Source organism: Salvelinus alpinus, chromosome 10 (assembly GCF_045679555.1).
Source record: "Salvelinus alpinus chromosome 10, SLU_Salpinus.1, whole genome shotgun sequence".
Taxonomy (NCBI): Eukaryota; Metazoa; Chordata; class Actinopteri; order Salmoniformes; family Salmonidae; genus Salvelinus; species Salvelinus alpinus.
In genome coordinates, this window is record NC_092095.1 from 24766536 (window position 1) to 24785720 (window position 19185).

At 44.1% G+C, this 19185-nt stretch overlaps 1 protein-coding gene across 1 annotated transcript in view; it reads right to left on the bottom strand.

Moving 5' to 3' along the window:
* LOC139531787 (piezo-type mechanosensitive ion channel component 2-like) overlaps positions 1–19185 on the bottom strand; it is a 151127-nt gene that overhangs the window by 10011 nt on the left and 121931 nt on the right. Inside the window, exons 17-35 of the mRNA XM_071328627.1 lie at positions 17483–17643; positions 17020–17196; positions 16316–16438; positions 15727–15927; positions 14892–15096; positions 14552–14653; positions 14229–14394; positions 12650–12893; positions 11993–12089; positions 11550–11715; positions 11259–11348; positions 9163–9275; positions 8876–8956; positions 8323–8426; positions 6834–6963; positions 5257–5319; positions 4209–4375; positions 3640–3833; positions 1433–1612 (exon numbers count right to left, since the gene is read on the bottom strand). Coding sequence (XP_071184728.1) covers positions 1433–1612; positions 3640–3833; positions 4209–4375; positions 5257–5319; positions 6834–6963; positions 8323–8426; positions 8876–8956; positions 9163–9275; positions 11259–11348; positions 11550–11715; positions 11993–12089; positions 12650–12893; positions 14229–14394; positions 14552–14653; positions 14892–15096; positions 15727–15927; positions 16316–16438; positions 17020–17196; positions 17483–17643 — 2764 coding nt within the window. The remainder of the gene's footprint in view (positions 1–1432; positions 1613–3639; positions 3834–4208; positions 4376–5256; positions 5320–6833; positions 6964–8322; positions 8427–8875; positions 8957–9162; positions 9276–11258; positions 11349–11549; positions 11716–11992; positions 12090–12649; positions 12894–14228; positions 14395–14551; positions 14654–14891; positions 15097–15726; positions 15928–16315; positions 16439–17019; positions 17197–17482; positions 17644–19185) is intronic.

Below are 19185 nucleotides of genomic sequence, written 5' to 3' on the forward strand. Positions count from 1 at the left end.
CAGCGGTGAGAGGAGAGAGAGAGAGAGGGGTCGTGACAGACTTACACACTAGATACAAAGGCTGTCCGTCAGCACTGTATCAGGGAGTCACCATGGTAACCGCACACAGCACTACACAATCACCCACCTCATGTCTACTCCCCCTTTTTCTCTCCTTATTCTCAATATAATCTGACACCTGCACTGACTAACAGACAATAAAGCCCTTTACAGTTTACACTACAGTCGCAGATGACATGTTTGAACAGCGCTAAGAGAAAAGGCAGCTTTAGGACTATAGTCCTGTAGCCAGGAAGTGGATTTGATGACAAGAAAATGACTTGCCAACAATCTAAGCCTTGGATTCAGAGGGAGGAATAGAGTGGCCCTGAGAAATGCTCTTCAAAGAGAGATGAGGTTTACAGTGGTTTACCCATATGAGACACACTAGTACCACTAGCTTTTTGGATCAAGGTAATACATCACGGTTAGTGACACAAATGGTAAATAGGCCAACAAAAGACAAAGTAACAAAGATGCCTCATTGTCTACAGTCAGTGAAGGGGGGAAAGATAAGTGAGTGAGGGATCAGGAAAGAGACAAGAAGAGATGTGGGGTGAGGGAAGAGAAGACTGACGGTTGATGGGACAGAAGTGTAGAGTGAAGGATGAAGGGAGAGAAGTGTAGAGAGTGAGGGATGAGAGGAGAAAAGTGTAGCGAGTGAGGGATGAAGGGAGAGAAGTGTAGAGAGTGAGGGATGAAGGGAGAGAAGTGTAGAGAGTGAGGGATGAAGGGAGAGAAGTGTAGAGAGTGAGGGATGAAGGGAGAGAAGTGTAGAGAGTGAGGGATGAAGGGAGAGAAGTGTAGAGAGTGAGGGATGAGAGGAGAGAAGTGTAGAGAGTGAGGGATGAGAGGAGAGAAGTGTAGAGAGTGAGGGATAGAGGAGAGAAGTGTAGAGAGTGAGTGATGAGAGGAGAGAAGTGTAGAGAGTGAGGGATGAGAGGAGAGAAGTGTAGCGTGTGAGGGATGAGAGGAGAGAAGTGTAGAGAGTGAGGGATGAGAGAAGTATAGAGAGTGAGGGATGAGAGGAGAGAAGTATAGAGAGTGAGGGATGAGTGGAGAGAAGTGTAGAGAGTGAGGGATGAGAGGAGAGAAGTGTAGAGAGTGAGGGATGAGAGAAGTGTAGAGAGTGAGGGATGAGAGGAGAGAAGTGTAGAGTGAGGAATGAGAGGAGAGAAGTGTAGAGAGTGAAGGATGACGGGAGAGAAGTGTAAAGAGTGAGGGATGAGAGGAGAGAAGTGTAGAGAGTGAAGGATGACGGGAGAGAAGTGTAGAGAGTGACGGGTGAGAGGAGAGAAGTGTAGAGAGTGAGGGATGAGAAGAGAGAAGTGTAGAGAGTGAGGGATGAGAGGAGAGAAGTAGAAGGAGTAGTTGTGTGTTTGTAGTTTCTTACCTGGCCTGGCTGTCTCTGCTGTCGGTTGAGGAGGTGGACTCAAGGTCTAGGCCTTCCATCTTGCAGAGTTTAGGATGGGCACGCTCGCTGGTCCTGGGCATCTGGATGCTGTCAGGACCCATATCAGTGTGGTCCAGTGTGGAACGACAGGAGCAGAGCAGGGTGTTCTCTGTGTACGCACTGGAGAAACACACACAGACAGATGGAGTTTGTGGAATGGTCTAAACAGACTATGGACCATGCATAAACTCATACAGTGTGTGTGCGCCTGCACCTCTGGGTATCTGTGTTTCTATCTGTGTACGCCTTCATGTCTCTGTCTGTCTGCTTGCCTGTGTGTATGTCAGGGTGCCTGTGAGTGAGTGTGAGTGTGTGTGAGTGAGTGTGTGTGAGTGTGTGCGTTAGGCCAGAGTCTAGACAGAGAACAGAATTCCCCGTGGGCACTAGTGCACCCAGAACAGAGCTGTGCAGTTTCAAGGTGCCAGGCTGGTTTTAAACCCTTCATAAACACTCCAACACATACCGGGAGCCTGGCACTCTTCAGTCTCAAATAAATAACAAACTATGACTAAAACAGGCAACGTGTGTACCAACAAGCAGCGTGAAATCAACACAACACCAAAACATAACCACTGAATATTGAATAATTGTTCTGTCAAATGGTAATGTAATGTAAGTGTTTATCACGTAATGGTGTCCATGCTGGGATAACTTGAGCAAGACTTGGGTTTTATTACACACGGATAGAATGCAAATAAATCGTTCAATTATCTGTTCCACCCGCAACATTCCAATCTTTTTTCTCCCAAATTTCGTGGTATCCAATTGGTAGTTACAGTCTTGTCTCATCGCTGCATCTGTAACGATATTCGTCTTCGGATGAAGAGTAGTCATCGGACCAAAGCGCAGCGTGGCAAGTGCTCATGTTATTTTTATTAGAACAGAAACACTAAACAAAATAACAAAGAGAGTGAAACGAAAACGAAACAGTCCTGTAAGGTGCAGCAACACAAAACAGAAAACAACTACCCACCAAACCAACATGGAAAATGGCAACCTAAATAGGCTCCCCAATCAGAGACAACGAGAAACAGCTGTCTCTGATTGGGAACCAACTCAGGCCACCATAAACCTACATACCCCTAGACCATACAAAATCCCCATAGATAAACAAAAACCCTAGACAATACAAAAACTAAACAAACCACCCTTGTCACACCCTGACCTAACCAAAAAATAAAGAAAACAAAATATAACTAAAGTCAGGGCGTGACAGCATCTCCCGTACGGACTCGGGAGAGGCGAATCCCGATTGCCGATAGCATCCTCCGAAACACAATCCAGCCAAGCCGCACTGCTTCTTGACAATGCCCACTTAACCCGGAAGCCAGCCGCACCAATGTGTCGGAGGAAACACCGTGCACCTGGCGACCGTGTCAGCGTGCACTGTGCCCGGCCCGCCACAGGAGTCGCTAGTGCACGATGGGACAAGGACATCCCTGCCGGCCAAACCTTCCCCTAACCCGGACGACGCTGGGCCAATTGTGCGCAGACCCATGGGTCTCCCGGTCGCGGCCGGCTGCGACTCGAACCCAGAATCTCTAGTGGTACAGCTAGCACTGCAATGCAGTGCCTTAGACCTCTGGCCACTCGGGAGGCCTCAACATTCCAATCTGACCTACTGTCATCTGCACAGCATGACATCTTTCAAAAACAGGCAATATCTTGCACCTGATTCTAGAGTCTGTTTGGATTCTTTTATTTAGTCTCCCTTGATGTTTTGAGTATTATAACTGAATGATAGTAAGAAGTGTGTGTTTACTATAATATCCTTGGAGAATCAAGAAGCAGCTGAACAACCTGGTCTACTGATTCCTCAGCTATCACCAGCTATCATATTGAAAAGGATTTCCTCTGCTTGATGTACTTTAATGATGACAAGAGGTGAATCAATCTCATCATTTCTTATGAGTATGAATAATCAAATCAAATGTCATTTGTCACATGCGCCAAATACAACAGGTGTAGACCTTACAGTGAAATACTTACTTACAAGCCCTTAACCAACAATGCAGTTCAATAAATAGAGTTAAGAAAATATTTACTAAATAAACAAAAGTAAAACATGTAATAAAAGGTAACAATAATTATATAATTAAGTAGTAATATAACTGTAATAAAAAGTGTATTTTCCTCAATTCCCTTACCTGGACAGGCTGTCATGAGACACCATAGGGTCTTGGCTCTCCAGATAGACACAGCTCTGCCGCTCGGCCTTGTGGGGGATGCAGTCCTGGCACGTCTCCTCCTCGGTTCTCTCCAGGCCAGACTCAATGGACGCAGCCTTGCACATCTGCTTGCGGTAGTACACGTGGATGCTCTCCCGCGAAGGCTTGTTCCCCTGGAACATTACAACCAAGAATGTCTGTTAGAATTGTTTGCCCTACACCCACTTCATATTGCATAGCCTGTAATAACAATGTAATAACATTGGAAATAGGCAATTCCAATGTTATTACTATGCTATTACTAGAAATAGGCACTAGAAATAATTACCATGGTTTTAAACCGTATGAAATGTTAAATAATTATGCAATGTTAAGTGGCACCAAATGGTGTTGTTACTAGGAAGAGACACTTATTCACAGGCAATCTTCAAAAAGCTGGATTCTCATTGAACTGTACACCTGAGGTATCAGGTAATATGCCTCATAGTACAATAAGCATCACAAAATAAATAATCAGAATAGTCTAAACCCCCTGGCCGTGACCTTACCTTTTTGACCTCGTGCGTGAGCATGCAGCGCTCAATGCGCAGCACGGTGGAGATGTCCAGGTGTTCCTGACACATCGAGTTGATCCAGGCTGTGAAACTGTCCAACATGGCCAGGAACAACACCCAGGAGAATTTGACAATGTTGAAGACTCGCTTCAGGATGTTGTCTGTGGATGAGGAGGAAGACAACACACGTCCTTTAATAGCCAAGTCCACATCAGTCTTTATTCTTTGTGACTTACAGTACAACTGTAACTTCATTGATGCAGAGGGCCATGTGCCATGGGTTGGGTTAACTTTTCAAACAGGGTTGGGGTCAAGGAACCTAACCCAGGAAGTAAACTGAAATTCCATTTCCAATTCCACATCCATTTCTACCTTTAGATTTTGTGGCATAGAGAAAGTTAAGATATCAGACAGGGGAGGTGATATTAATAATACTCTGAGTAAAAGATAATGTTTTGGGATTTTAACCCTCCAGACACTATTTCCTAAAAGGTCTTAATGATGAAATGCCTATGTATGTTATGTTGTAAATTTGAACATGAATTATGCCCCTATTTCAGATTACTCTGACGTTTTTCTTATGCTGTACCCAATGATTTAGGAAAACTTGCTTGGTAAGTTGGTGTCCTGATTGTGGTGTTACAGACGTGTTTAATACGTTTTATGTACACACTTTATTTGAATATTTATGAAATGCATATTGTTATATTTGGTAGCACTTATTTGTTTTTCCTTCGCCTCCAACCCCTTTCCAACCCCTTTCCATGCATGGAGCTAGGTCTACATAAGGGTGCTAATTTAAAAATCTCACAACAGCTCTGACGAAGGCCGTGAGGCCGATACGTAAAGCTTTTTAAAGATCAGTAATACTATCAAGAGCAGTGTGCGGGTTCCTTTTCCCTCATCTTATCCAACTGTTTCCATGCACCTGCACAAAAGATAGCTCAGATGTGCGAGTGCCTTTTTGAATTTTCAATTCCACATCCTGAAGTGACTGAAATACAATACAATTTATCCCAACCCTGGTTTGAATGGCACCTACCTGGTCCGTCTTTCTTCTCCTCCATCTCCTTCTGATCCTCCACTTCAACAGCAACATGAACAGCTGGATAGAAAAGAGATTGAAAATAGAATGTTTCAAGAAATTCATAACATTTTAAAAATAAACATATCCCTTGCTGTAAAGTCACAAAGCTGCAACCCAAAAGTACCCTTCCAAACAAAGGACGCTCCATTGACAACCCATTGAAAGGGTACTTTTTTATTGCAGAACAAGTTGTTCTCTATCTAAATAGCCTATCCAATACATTGTTGTCCCCTCCCAGACCTCATGTAAAACGATTTGGCTAAACTGAGAGACCGTACTGTATTCCAGCCACATCCACAGTCAGTCCAGCCGTCACATGGGATGAATTGACCATATCTAATTCAACATGGCATCCTATATTTCAGACCCAGAAATTCCTTGGCCTTGACTGGAGTTGGAGCTGGGCTGTGGAAAGGAGGGAGGGAGGGTAGAAGGGGGAAGACTTGGCGGAACTGTGGACTGGACACAGCATGGCTCCCGTTAAGGCTTCAGTAAATCGTTAAGTAGGTGCTCTTGAACAACGCAAAAAAAGGGCACAAGATGCCCATTCATGAGTGGTCTAGAGCCTATAACATCCCGTCACGGAGGCTGAGAGAAATCCTCAGGGTTTGAAACGTACACTTTAAGAAAAAAAGGTTCCAGAATAGTTTTTCGGCTGCCCCCATATGAGAACCCTTTTTGGTTGCAGATAGAACACTTTAGGGTTCCAAGTACAGTAGAACATCTACATGGAACCCAAAAGAGTTCTACCTGGAACCAAAAAGGGTTCTTCAAATCGTTCTACTATGGGGACAGCCGAAGAACCCTTTAAGATTCTAGATAGTGCCTTGTGTTACAGAGTTTACTGTAACACAACAAGTGATGGACAGACAGATGGCGTGAGACGATGGGAAACATTGATGGGAAACATTGAGAGGCAGGGGCTTGTTTCCCAGAGGAACTGCTTGTAATGGTTCCACCTGTCACCAGAGGGCGGCAGAGACCGTCCTAGAGACATTAACGACACTCAGGTGTGTCCAATTTACTCCTGTTAAAGGAGGTGTTATTCTGTAACGTGTAAGCTAGGAGTCGGGAAGCAAGTACATGGAGTGAATTGAATAATAAATTAAACAAAACAAGAAACATGAGTAGCGTACCGACATAAAACACAGGAACATAATCAATAACGCCTGAGGAAAGAACCGAAGGGAGTGACATATATAAGGGAGGTAATCAGGAAGGTGATGGGGTCCAGGTGAGTCTCATGAGGCGCAGGTGCGCGTAACGATGGTGGCAGGTGTGAGTAATAATGAGTAAACTGGCGACGTCGAGCACTGGAGAGAGGGAGCAGGAGTATACGTGACACTGCTAGCATATTAAATCTCATACACTGGGTTGGATTAGCCTGGTTTAACCAAACTGAATGCTGCACTCACCAATGTTTGACATTTGCACAATGTTCAGTCTGGTTAAACCAGGCTAAGGTTGGAAACAGAGGAGACTGAAAGCCTAAGTCATCTGCTTTGAATGAGAACTTGGGTCCTCCTCCATACCTTCCCTCAGGTCCTCTTCCCGTGGCTTGCTGCTGCTCCCTTCAGTGTATTTCTTCCAGAAGCGGCGTTTCTCCTTGCTGCGCTCCTTCATAGCCGTCTTGGAGTCGGTGATCCAGGCATGGTACACAAACTGTGGGGAGAAAACGTTAACAGCCACACTTGTGGACTGGTGATCAAACACAGTGTGTCCAGAGATTCTGTTGAAAGGATGTTTGGCTGCTTAATTGTGACACCCACCCTGCTATATATTGAACAACCGTTAAGAGATTTGATCTTAGTGCGTCTGGTTCATGTTGACAAACTTGCCATTGGTGAGCAAGTGTTTAATCAAAAGCAATGGGACTCAAATTAAGTTCACACACGCAAAACAAAATAGTTGAGATGAGTGTAGGAAATGTCAGGATTAGGCAGCCAACGAGGAAATAATCTAGTCAACCAACCAGTAACTCACAGGTAAAAGTAAAAGCCATTGACAAAGTACACAATACAGTTTCAGGGGGTGTTTTGATCCAATGAAATGGAATGTAAGGGCATGTGTTTATGTCAACGGGACAAAAAATGGATTTACAATGGAATAAAGCACCCCTCAAGATGAACACCACCAACAATTACTAGTTTGAGACCAGGGTTGGGGTCAGTTCCATTTTAGTTCAGTACATTTCAGTTTACTTCCTGAAATTGACCCCAAACCTGCTTGAGACACAGACCAATCCCAACAGAGAATTACCCTGGAAGAAAAGCCACCACCACACATGCATATCTCTCTCCCAAAGCAACAGTTCACTGCATTTCCATGCATCATCAGCGGTGGCCATTTTGTCATGACTCAGCAGCATCTTGTGAAATGGAGCGGGGCCGTGGTCTTTGAACAGAACTTTATTGACATCGTGGTGATGTTTTGGAGTGAGAGTGGAAAATGCGTGTAACGTCGTGAGAAAGTGGCTTGGACTGGAGTACTCAAGGGGGAAAGAGTATACACACAGCATACAAAAGGGAAATACAAGATGGAGACCTAGTAGTGAGAGTACCTTGGCTGCCCTCATTATATACTGCAGAGCAGTTTTGGGCAGCTTAATGATAGACTTTGGTAAAGCCAACGAGGCAGAGGCAAACTTTCGGATTGCTCTCTACAATGGAGGACAAAGCAGGGGTGAGAGTTAGAGAACATAACATTTGTCGCAAATAAAGGTCAAATAAACACAACTCACGACAAAGGATGTTAGCAGTTAGTAGTTAAAAAGAAAGAAAACTGTTAAGTGCCGAAAGAACAAACAAAATCAGGGAATTAGCAAAAGAATGACTTGTTACTTGTCTGTTGTAAGAACAATTACACATTAGAAATCGGTCCTAACAGAAATAGAAGCAAGCAGTCCCTTTTAAATAACCGATACAGATAAAATCAAAAACAGTCCAACTGGTTTCGCTGGACAAAATTCTATATTCTCAATACAGGACAATGGTAAAGGGGTCATTTCCTGTGTTTGAGTACCTGAAATGCAGACTTCTTGGGTGGCTCTTCCTCCTTTTTATCCTCCTCTTCCTCCTCTTCTTCACTGTCAGTCTCAAACAGGTAATAGTTACCACTTCTCACCACTGAGAAGGGAGTGAAAGACAAGGTTAAAGGTTACCTACTTACACTAGTCCACCTGTGTATTACATTGTACACACATATATGAATGTAAAGACAAACAGAAATCAGATATGGTATTCATCTTGTGTGTCAATAACGAATTCATGCACTCTTAGAAAAATAGGAGCTTTCTACAACCTAAAATCGTTCTTAGGCTGTTTCCATAAGAGAACCCTTGGAAGAACCATTTTTGGTTCCAGGTAGAACCCTTTTGGGTTCCATGTAAGAGGGTTCTACGTGGAACCAAAAATGGTTCAATCTGGAACAAAAAAGGGTTATCCTATGGGGACAGCCGGAGAACCCTTATGGAACCCTTTTTTCTAAGAGTGTGCCTAATTTGTTTACATGTAACTACAGTCACAGTATCTTATTGAATTGGAATATTGAAATAGAAAGCTTGAAGTTTACTCACTGGATGCATGGTTCACCCATGGCCTCCACCACTGCTTCTTTGTCTTCCCCTTGCTCTTCTCTTTGTCGGTATTTTCTTTATCTGAAAAACAAAGATTTTTTTTGCTTTCAAAGTACTTGATGATGTGAATGGAATGTGTCTGTATATGTAATTGTTGTGGGACTGTGATGAGTGTCTTCAAACAGACTTATTGTTCAATCAATGCAAAACTGTATAGGCCTACATAGAAGATCATCCAAACATGGCTGTCAGTGCACTCGTTACTCAAAGCCCACTTGCTGTCCCACCTTCATCATCCTCCTCCTCATCATCCTTGGCGTCTACGCTTTCCTGCACCAAGCTCAACATCCTCTCCTTGCCTCTCTTGAACTTCTGCTGCCGACTCTTGATGCGGTCCATTCTGATTGGACACAGAGACAGAAACGATCACAAATGACCAATAGTCTCTGACCACTGTATATTTAAGCAATATGGCCCGGGGGGTGTGGTATATGGCCAATATACCACGGCTAAGGGCTGTTCTAATGCACGACGCAACACAGAGTGCCTGGATACAGCCCTTAGCCGTGGCCATATACCACAAACCCCCGAGGTGCCTTATTGTAATTATAAACTGGTTACCAACTTAGAGCAGTAAAAATATATGTTTTGTCATTCCCGTGGTATATAGTCTGATAGAAATAAAGGTTAAATTAAAAATTAAAAAATATATATACCACGACTGTCAGCCAATCAGCATTCAAGCCTCGAACCACCCAGTTTATAATGACAATGAATCAATCCTTTGTTGATTCATTGTCTGTGAGATTGCAGTGAAATCTCTGAGAAAGTTATGGTAATTTGGTGCGGGGTGCGGATGGGACATAGGGGTTAGTGTTTGGCTTGGTGTCAGGACGTGTGTGGATGTAATAGGGGTTAGTGTTTGGCTTGGTGTCAGGACGTGTGTGGATGTAATAGGGGTTAGTGTTTGGCTTGGTGTCAGGACGTGTGTGGATGTAATAGGGGTTAGTGTTTGGCTTGGTGTCAGGACGTGTGTGGATGTAATAGGGGTTAGTGTTTGGCTTGGTGTCAGGACGTGTGTGGATGTAATAGGGGTTAGTGTTTGGCTTGGTGTCAGGACGTGTGTGGATGTAATAGGGGTTAGTGTTTGGCTTGGTGTCAGGATGTGTGGAGATGTATAGCAGCATCCACATTAATGTAGAAGTGTTTAGAAACATATTCTATTCTAATTTACAATAAAAGTGACTCCAAAATGACACAATACATTATTTACCATTCATTTCTCCTGAGCACAAAATAATCTGAAACACTACCAAAACAAACAATAAATGCATCCATTCACAAGCTTGGTGTAGACATTGCGTGCTAAGAATATGGGAACAAAATACTAAACTTTGAACTACTTTAATACCCATTAAGTGAATTTGTCCAAATACTTTTGGTTCCCTAACATGGGGGGACTATGTACAAAAAGGGCTGTAATTTCAAAACAGTTCACCCGATATCAAATCCAAAGTGCTGGAGTACAGAGCCAAAATAACAAAACATTTGTCACTGTCCAAATACTCTTGGACTTCACTGTATAGTTTAAATAGTTTGACATTGTTATTGTTACGTGCACAAGTACAGTGAAATGCCTTTCTTGCAAGCTCTTTCCCAACAATGCAGTAATCAATATCAATATACAGTATAGTACTATAAAATAAAGTAAAGTAGAACAAAAATACACAAGAAATAGAAGAAGAACATGAGAAAGTAAGTCAGCTATATACAGGGTCAGTTCCAGGGTCAGTGCCAATACCATATTTACAATGTGCAGGGATACTGGAGTGATAGGGGTAGATATGTAAAGGGGTAAGGGGACTAGGCATCAGGATATACGATAAACAGAGTAGCAGCAGCATATATGATGATTGTATGTGAGTGTGTGTTTGTAAAGCCAGTAAGTAAGTGTGTGTGTGTGTGTGTGTGTGTGTGTGTGTGTGTGTGTGTGTGTGTGTGTGTGTGTGTGTGTGTGTGTGTGTGTGTGTGTGTGTGTGTGTGTGTGTGTGTGTGTGTGTGTGTGTGTGTGTGTGTGTGTGTGTGTGTGTGTGTGTGTGTGTGTGTGTGTGTGTGTGTGTGTGTGTGTAGAGAACTGTGAGTCAGCGCAAAAATTAAATAGAAGGGTCAATGGAGGTAGTCTGTGTAGACATTTTGTTAGCAGTCTTGTGGCTTGGGAATAGAAGCTTTTCAGGAGCCTGTTGGTGTCAGACGTGTTGCTCCGGTACCACTTGCCATTCAGAGGCAGAGATAACAGTCTATGGCTTTAGTGCATATTATATTTCTGTATGTACGTCATATGTGTAATGTGTGTATATTATATCTGTGTAGAAAATGTGCTCACTGTCTCTTCAGCAGGTCCATAGACTTTTTCTCCACTTCGATCCTGGCTTTGACAGCTTTCACTATGGTCGCCTGGAACAGCTCAGCCCCTCTAACACAACAAACACAATACTTTTCATATCAATTGACAAATAAATTGACTGAATAAACAGTCAACTTTGATTTTCTATTAAAAATAAAATGTGATGGTCATTGTGAAAGTAAAGTGAATTAAAGTAAACCTTATTCCCAGGCTCTATTGAGAGAGAGCTGGATAGTAGACGAGGTTAAACCAAACAATAGTACAATTTACCTGGAGGCCAGGATCTGTGAGGAGCGGATGTCGGCGACTACGTGCAGGAAGTAGTAGCTCATGAAAACACGTCGCTGTAGCAACAGGAAGGCAAAACAGATGCTATCCCAGATGATGCCTGCCTCGTCGCTAGGCAACTCACACTGCTTGTGGCTGTGCTGCTCAGCTGCAAGGATTTCAAAAATATGAATCATCAAATATTAATTAATTCAATTTTTGGATTCTTTATATTTAGAAGAAAGTCAAATAAATCTTCTCAACTCAAATTATACAGTACAGTCCCCACCCCCTTCTGATGGAGTCATCATCAACCATTTCTGAAAATGTAACTGAATAATGTTTAGTAAATCCTTTCAAGTGAGTTACATTTTTGTCACATATCAACACGAAGAAAGTGAGTTTCCAAAGGCACGCTGCTTTACATTGGTAATAGGGTCACTTACGTTTAGAATAGCCCTTTATAGTGCAGGCCAGGCTGAAGAGCTGAATGAGCCAACAGTGATCGGTGACCAGGACTTTTATGTACCCACAGGCTAGTATCTGAGGACCGAGAGGACAAACCAGTCAGCTAAAACAGGACACGGCGGCAGCCGAACACACCACAACACCTAGATTACTGTCTGCTGTTGCAGAGGTCTGATCAGCTGAACTTGTCCTATCTGGCCAGCCGGCCGAACTAATCCAAAATGTCCCCAATTCATCTGCAGTGTTTACCGTTAATGCAATCTCCGCAAACGCGGGAACATTGCCTTTAAAAGCCTCATTGTTGATCAAGTGCGATCGGATTGAATCCTGCCCCGTGTTTCAGAACAGCAGTACTGTTTTGTTTTCATTTGGAGTAGCATTGCTCTTTTGACTTTTTTTCAATTGTTAGGCAGGTATGTGTCACCATACTGCGCCCAGAGCCAGACTTCGGCAAACTATCTTCCCGTTTGGCTCCAAAAACCCACAATAACAACATTTGTAAATGTTGCATTCTAACTACAATCTCATTGTCTTACTATAACGTTTGATGCCAAGATGGCTGCCCAAACTGAGTTTCCGAATTCCCAGTAATCCTAGTATTCAATAACACTGTATCTAGTGATGCCAAAACTTACCGAGAGTATGTTCTTCATGGTGATCACAAACACGTTGTAGGCAATCAGGAAGTCCCAGTAGTGCAGGATACTTTTGATTGGCTTGAGCAGCAGGTCACCCCCGAAGAGCAGGAAGTAGAAGCAGGCCACCAGGTAGCCCATACAGAAGATGGAGATGCGCGTGGTGCCCGTGATGAAGATGATGGTGAGCACGAACCAGAAGAGGTAGCTGAACATGATCACCTTCAGCATGTCCAGGTAGGATCTGAAAGAGGGAAATGAATGAATAAAGACTTATTGAAGTGAGGGAATGACAACATTCAAAGCAAAAGTCATTTGTTTGGAATCTGTCATTCAAATCATCAAATTTGAAATTGGGTTTTGAACCAGACTATGGGGAAAACATGCAGTTGCCATACACAGCAGCAAAGCTAACGTTCAACAAAAATATATTCTGGAACAATACATGTCCAAATACAAGCTTTTTTATATCCATACAGAGATGAGCAGAGATACGTTGTGTATTTTATTCTACAACACAATATTTTCATTCATTCAATATTACAACTTTGTTGACACATTGTCATCACTACGGTCACCAGCTCCTGTTGTTTTTACAGGCAGATGTATGTGAACTGGAGGAGCAGTGATGTCAGAGACTTTGACTAAGTCTGGAGGGGGGGGGGCATTTCTGATACGACCTCGTGCTGACTGTTCCAAAGGGCCAGCTGTTTTAAAGGCCACTCGTGTCAGAACGGTTCCCCCTTTTTCAGGAACATGGAAAGCCATGTTCGAATCACTCACAGGACACGGTTCAAGGCTTGTGAGGGAGTGATTGTTTTAACATCCCTGAGTTATCTGATACCAGGAAAGAGTGAGGGAAAGAGAGGTGAGAGCGGAAGGAAAACACAGGTGTTTGGCAATGTGCTCATTTAATACTCTTCACATGTGAAAACAATGGGAACCCAAGAAAAGTGTCTAAAGGGACTTTATAATAGACACTTTGGACAGGGACTTAGAGAGATGGAATAACATGACTTTATAATAGACACTTTGGACAGGGACTTAGAGAGATGGAATAACATGACTTTATAATAGGGACTTAGAGAGATGGAATAACATGACTTTATAATAGACACTTTGGACAGGGACTTAGAGAGATGGAATAACATGACTTTATAATAGACACTTTGGACAGGGACTTAGAGAGATGGAATAACATGACTTTATAATAGGGACTTTGGACAGGGACTTAGAGAGATGGAATAACATGACTTTATAATAGACACTTTGGACAGGGACTTAGAGAGATGGAATAACATGACTTTATAATAGACACTTTGGACAGGGACTTAGAGAGATGGAATAACATGACTTTATAATAGACACTTTGGACAGGGACTTAGAGAGATGGAATAACATGACAGTGAATGCAAAAACTTGCCTAAGACCAAACGACTCGTGCTGGCACTCTGAGAAAAACACATGGACTTTAGTACATAAGGCTAACTCTTTCTCGAGTCACGGGTTCGATACCTGATCAGGCACAACCTGTGCACCAGACCTGGGCCTGGCTGGTACTGTGTTTCATATAGACTACCTGCAGTGGATGAAGTCAGGAACGGGGTTGTGCTGACTGAAGGAGGCGGCGTCCAGGTCCCTGCAGATCTCCACGTTATCCCCGGCCAAGAGGCGCACGGCAGCCTCGTTCTCCTCCTCAAACACCCGCCTCTGCAGTGAGGCACACAGCAGCAGCATGAAGTCATCTGCGGGAGAGGACAGGAGGAGGAAGAGGAACAGGAGGAACAGAAAACAGGAGGAAGAAGAAAAACACACTTATTTCAAGTCCATCCCAGTCCCAGTCCCAGTCCCAGTAGCAACAATCCCAATGGCAAACGCTCAGTAAATACAGGCTGTACTCACAGAGCAGGAACAGGGGGTTGGGCTTGGTGTGGAAGTCAGGGAAATAGAGCCACTTGATGACGTTGGAGTCTGTGGAGGATGAGGGGAACCTCCATGGGTAGTCTGGGAACACGAGGAGAGGGAATGGATCCATTTTAACACTATTATTATACAGTCTGTTATGACCTGTGCAAGATTATGTACTAACTTTGACACATGTATTCTAACTATCGAGGAGAGACATTAAATGAAACAAAATGGACGCAGCAGGTCCGGCCATAGAGGTAAATGGCCCTACATACAATATAATACAATGCAATACAAAATTATGTGTTTGCTATCTTTCTGTTGCTCCACCCACCTTTGCAGGCGGCCGGTGGGAAGCCGATGCAGACAAAGTACTGGAAGGTGAGCATGCAGGCCAGGAAGCAGCTGTACTTAGGCCAGATCTCAGCAATGGCCTTTCGCCGCCGGCGGTAGATGACCGCGATCAGGCCGAAGGCATGGAGCATGGCGTAGAAGTCCATCCTCTGGCCAATCACGTTCACCGCTAACAGGAAGCATGTCTTACAATAACAATGACAATAGTTAATGTTTAGGAAGCTTTAGTCTCAAGGGACTTTTATATTGGGTCTACAGAAGGTTACGGGTAGGAAGTACGAAGATGGAGTTCGGAAGTAGGAGTTATGTCTCAGTCATGTAGGAAACTTAGGGCTGGGCGATATGGTCAAAATATCATATCGTAATATTTTTCTCATTTTTGACTGTATGGCAGTATCTGAGTAATAAAAGTTCTAAATATGTTTAATGATTAGAGCTTTACCCTAGAATGATCACAAATGAATTCTAGGTGATTTTAATGGTCTCTCTTCTAATGGTTTTATACTCAACCAAACTAGGACAAAACTACTGACAGTGAAGTAGTTGAATTTGTAGAACTTTTAATTTCATTTAATTTAGCACTGTATCCAAATATCGTTACCGGTATGGATGTGGATCCATAACGGTATACCAGTATTCATAATAAGACAACTCAACAATTACTTTAACACTCTTAACAGATATTTCAAAACAAAGATATTCTTGTACATATTCCAACTATCGCACAAGGAAAAAACATGGACACTTTGCTATAGTCCAAAAACTGATAAGAATGTATTTGCATAGTCAAACTCAACAGTGACATGACATCATACCTCCAGGCCGAACTTGTAGAAGAAGTAGTTGAGGAAGTACTTGGCACAGTTGAGGATGCCGTCGTCGAGGTGTTGCCGGGTGATGTCATGGAAGATGGTTCTGGTGACGGGGGTGGTGAGGTTGTTCCTCATGCGGTACAGGTCCTGGTGACGGTAGATGGTCACCTCGAACGCCAGCAGGGCCAGTATCAACAGGTTGTTCTGGTTGGAGATGGAGATAGGACAGATAAAGGGGACAGGGTTCAAATGACAGTGTATGTGTTAATGACATAAACATATTTTCCAGTATAGGTCTAACACACTGTTTACAAGGATACCCCCAAGAGTTACATGTCATTCGAACACTGGAAGGGATGACCGGGAGATGATATTAGTGTATAATGTAACATAATTACAGTAGTTGTAGGTATACATGAGAAAGACAGGCTATACTGTATGTGTACTGTATGTGTGTGTGTGTGTGTGTGTGTGTGTGTGTGTGTGTGTGTGTGTGTGTGTGTGTGTGTGTGTGTGTGTGTGTGTGTGTGTGTGTGTGTGTGTGTGTGTGTGTGTAGTCAGGTTCCCAGTGCAGCGTCTCTCCTCCACTCACCCTCAGGTTCTCCAGTAGGGGGGAGAACTTGCGGAGGCCCACCCAGTTGGCTGGGTCCACAGGGGCGCTGTAGAGCAGGGAGTGGGCCATCTCACTCCTCTGGGCATCCGTGTAGTTCAGAGGCTACAGACGAGAGCAAAGGAGTGTCATTAACACACTGAACTAGTACAGCCCCGCACAACACACCAGAGTATAATGACTGTTTTAGGTCAGACTGACCCCCTAGAGGAGACACTCAAAGAGGAGAGAGCAAGAGAAGAGAGAGAGAAAGGAGAGAGAGAGAGAGAGAGAAATGAGAGAGAGAAATGAGAGAGAAAGAGAGAGAGAGAGAGAGAGAGAGAGAGAGAGAGAGAGAGAAAGGAGAGAGAGAAAATAAATACTGAGGAAAGATCAGAAGTTAAACATATTGTACACCCTGCACGCACACACACCCACTCCCCCTTTCCACCAACTCACACACACCCACCCCCCCTTTCCACCAACTCACACACACCCACCCCCCCTTTCCACCAACTCACACACACCCACTCCCCCGTTCCACCAACTCACACACACCCACTCCCCCTTTCCACTAACCCACACACACCCACTCCCCCGTTCCACCAACTCACACACACCCACTCCCCCTTTCCACTAACCCACACACACCCACTCCCCCGTTCCACCAACTCACACACACCCACTCCCCCTTTCCACTAACCCACCATGGAGCAGTTGTTGGAGTATGTAGAGGGGTTTATAGAGGTGAGTTGGTAGAGCATCTTGCAGACGATAATGACACAGGTCCAGACAGTACAGACGCTGGATGCCAGGGGCCTGAACTGACTGAAGGGCAGGGCGAACGCCCAACTCACCAGGAACACGTAGTTGAACAGAGACACCTGGAGAACAGATTCAGTCTAAAGACACCTTAACGTTCTCAAGGTAGAGTATGTGTTCTCAAAATACAGTGTGACTGTCCATACATGGGATCTTGAAAGCCTATTTTGATGGAGGGGGAGATTCGTCTGTTACAATGTAAAGACCATTTAGAGAGATCAAGTGAAAAGTGGTGAGACTGTGCACACACAATTGATTAACAGTCAGTGATTGTGAGGACTGTTAGCATCTCATGCTAGTATTCTCATTGCAATCTTTGTGAGAAAGCGTCTGAATAGGTCGGCTCACCTCTTTGATGGAGACCCAGAGGATGTAGGAGGAGACAATCTTGATGATGTGGAGCTCCAGGAGCCACCAGACGGTCAGCTGCAGCTGCTGGAAGTACTGCAGGAACTTGAGGAAGAGCACCGTGAGGCGGTCCACCACCAGATACCACTTACTCCTCAGGTCTGGGAGAGGAGGGTGAGTGGGAAAGACACACAGAGAAAGAGAGATACAGAGAGAGAGAGAGAGACACACAGTGAGAGAGAGAGATACAGCGAGAGGGAGAGTGGGAAAGACACACAGAAAGAGAGCGAGAGAGATAGAGAGAGAGAGAGAGAGCGACAGAGAGCAAGAGAGACACAGAGAGAGAGAGAGACAGAGAGAGGGAAAGAGAGACACAGAGACAGAAAGAGAGAGACAGAGAGACAGAGACAGACATAGAGAGAGACACACACACAGAGAGACAGAGAGAGACAGAGAGCGCGAGAGGGAGAGCGCGAGAGAGAGAGAGAGCGCGAGAGAGAGAGAGAGAGAGAGAGAGAGAGAGAGAGAGAGAGAGAGAGAGAGAGAGAGAGAGAGAGAGAGAGAGAGAGAGAGAGAGAGAGAGAGAGAGAGAGAGAGAGAGAGAGAGAGAGAGAGAGAGAGACACAGAGAGAGAGAGAGAGACACAGAGAGAGAGAGAGAGACACAGATAGAGAGACACAGAGACAGAAAGAGAGAGACAGAGAGACAGAGACAGACATAGAGAGAGAGAGAGACAGAGAGAGGGAAAGAGAGACACAGAGACAGAAAGAGAGAGACAGAGAGACAGAGACAGACATAGAGAGAGACACACACAGAGAGAGACAGAGAGAGACAGAGAGCGAGAGAGAGAGAGAGAGACACAGATAGAGAGACACAGAGAGCGGCAGAGAGAGAGAGTGAGACAGAGAGATACAGAGAGAGAGAGAGAGATACAGAGAGAGAGAGAGAGAGAGAGAGAGAGATACAGAGATACAGAGAGAGAGAGAGAGTGAGACAGAGAGATACAGAGAGAGAGAGAGAGAGAGATACAGAGAGAGAGAGAGAGAGAGAGAGATAAACAGAGATACAGAGATACAGAGATACAGAGAGAGAGAGAGAGAGAGAGAGAGAGAGAGAGAGAGAGAGAGAGAGAGAGAGAGAGAGAGAGAGAGAGAGAGAGAGAGAGAGAGAGAGAGAGAGAGAGAGAGAGAGAGAGAGCACTTCACATTAATGGCTAGAAATGGAAACACCTTGTTCAAGAGCTAACCTGAGGTTGTTTACAGTCAATTGTCAAGCATTATTAAGGCATAGACAAATCACTCTGTAAATGGGGACATAAAGCACGCTTGCCTACAGTACACAGACGGGGACCCCGTTCCAAGTGCAGAGCATTAGACAGTGAGCCAGAATACCACTAGAGGGTGCTGTTCAATTTGAATGGTGGTGGATGGCGAACAACATGGAAAGATCATTCAGTTCTCAACAGTCAGTGTAGAGTGCCATCTGGCATGATGCTTTACAAACAAGTGATACTTTCATCGAACCTTGGAATACCCTTTCACAACCACAAGCAAACCTTTTCAGATCCAACTCTCTGATAGCTAACAGCAGGGCAGATAAGATCAGTGTCTTCATAACAGGAGCAGATAGAGATAAATCACACAGACACCTCTGACAGACACAGTTGTGTCACTTGTAAGTGTGATTTACTCCCCTCGACTATG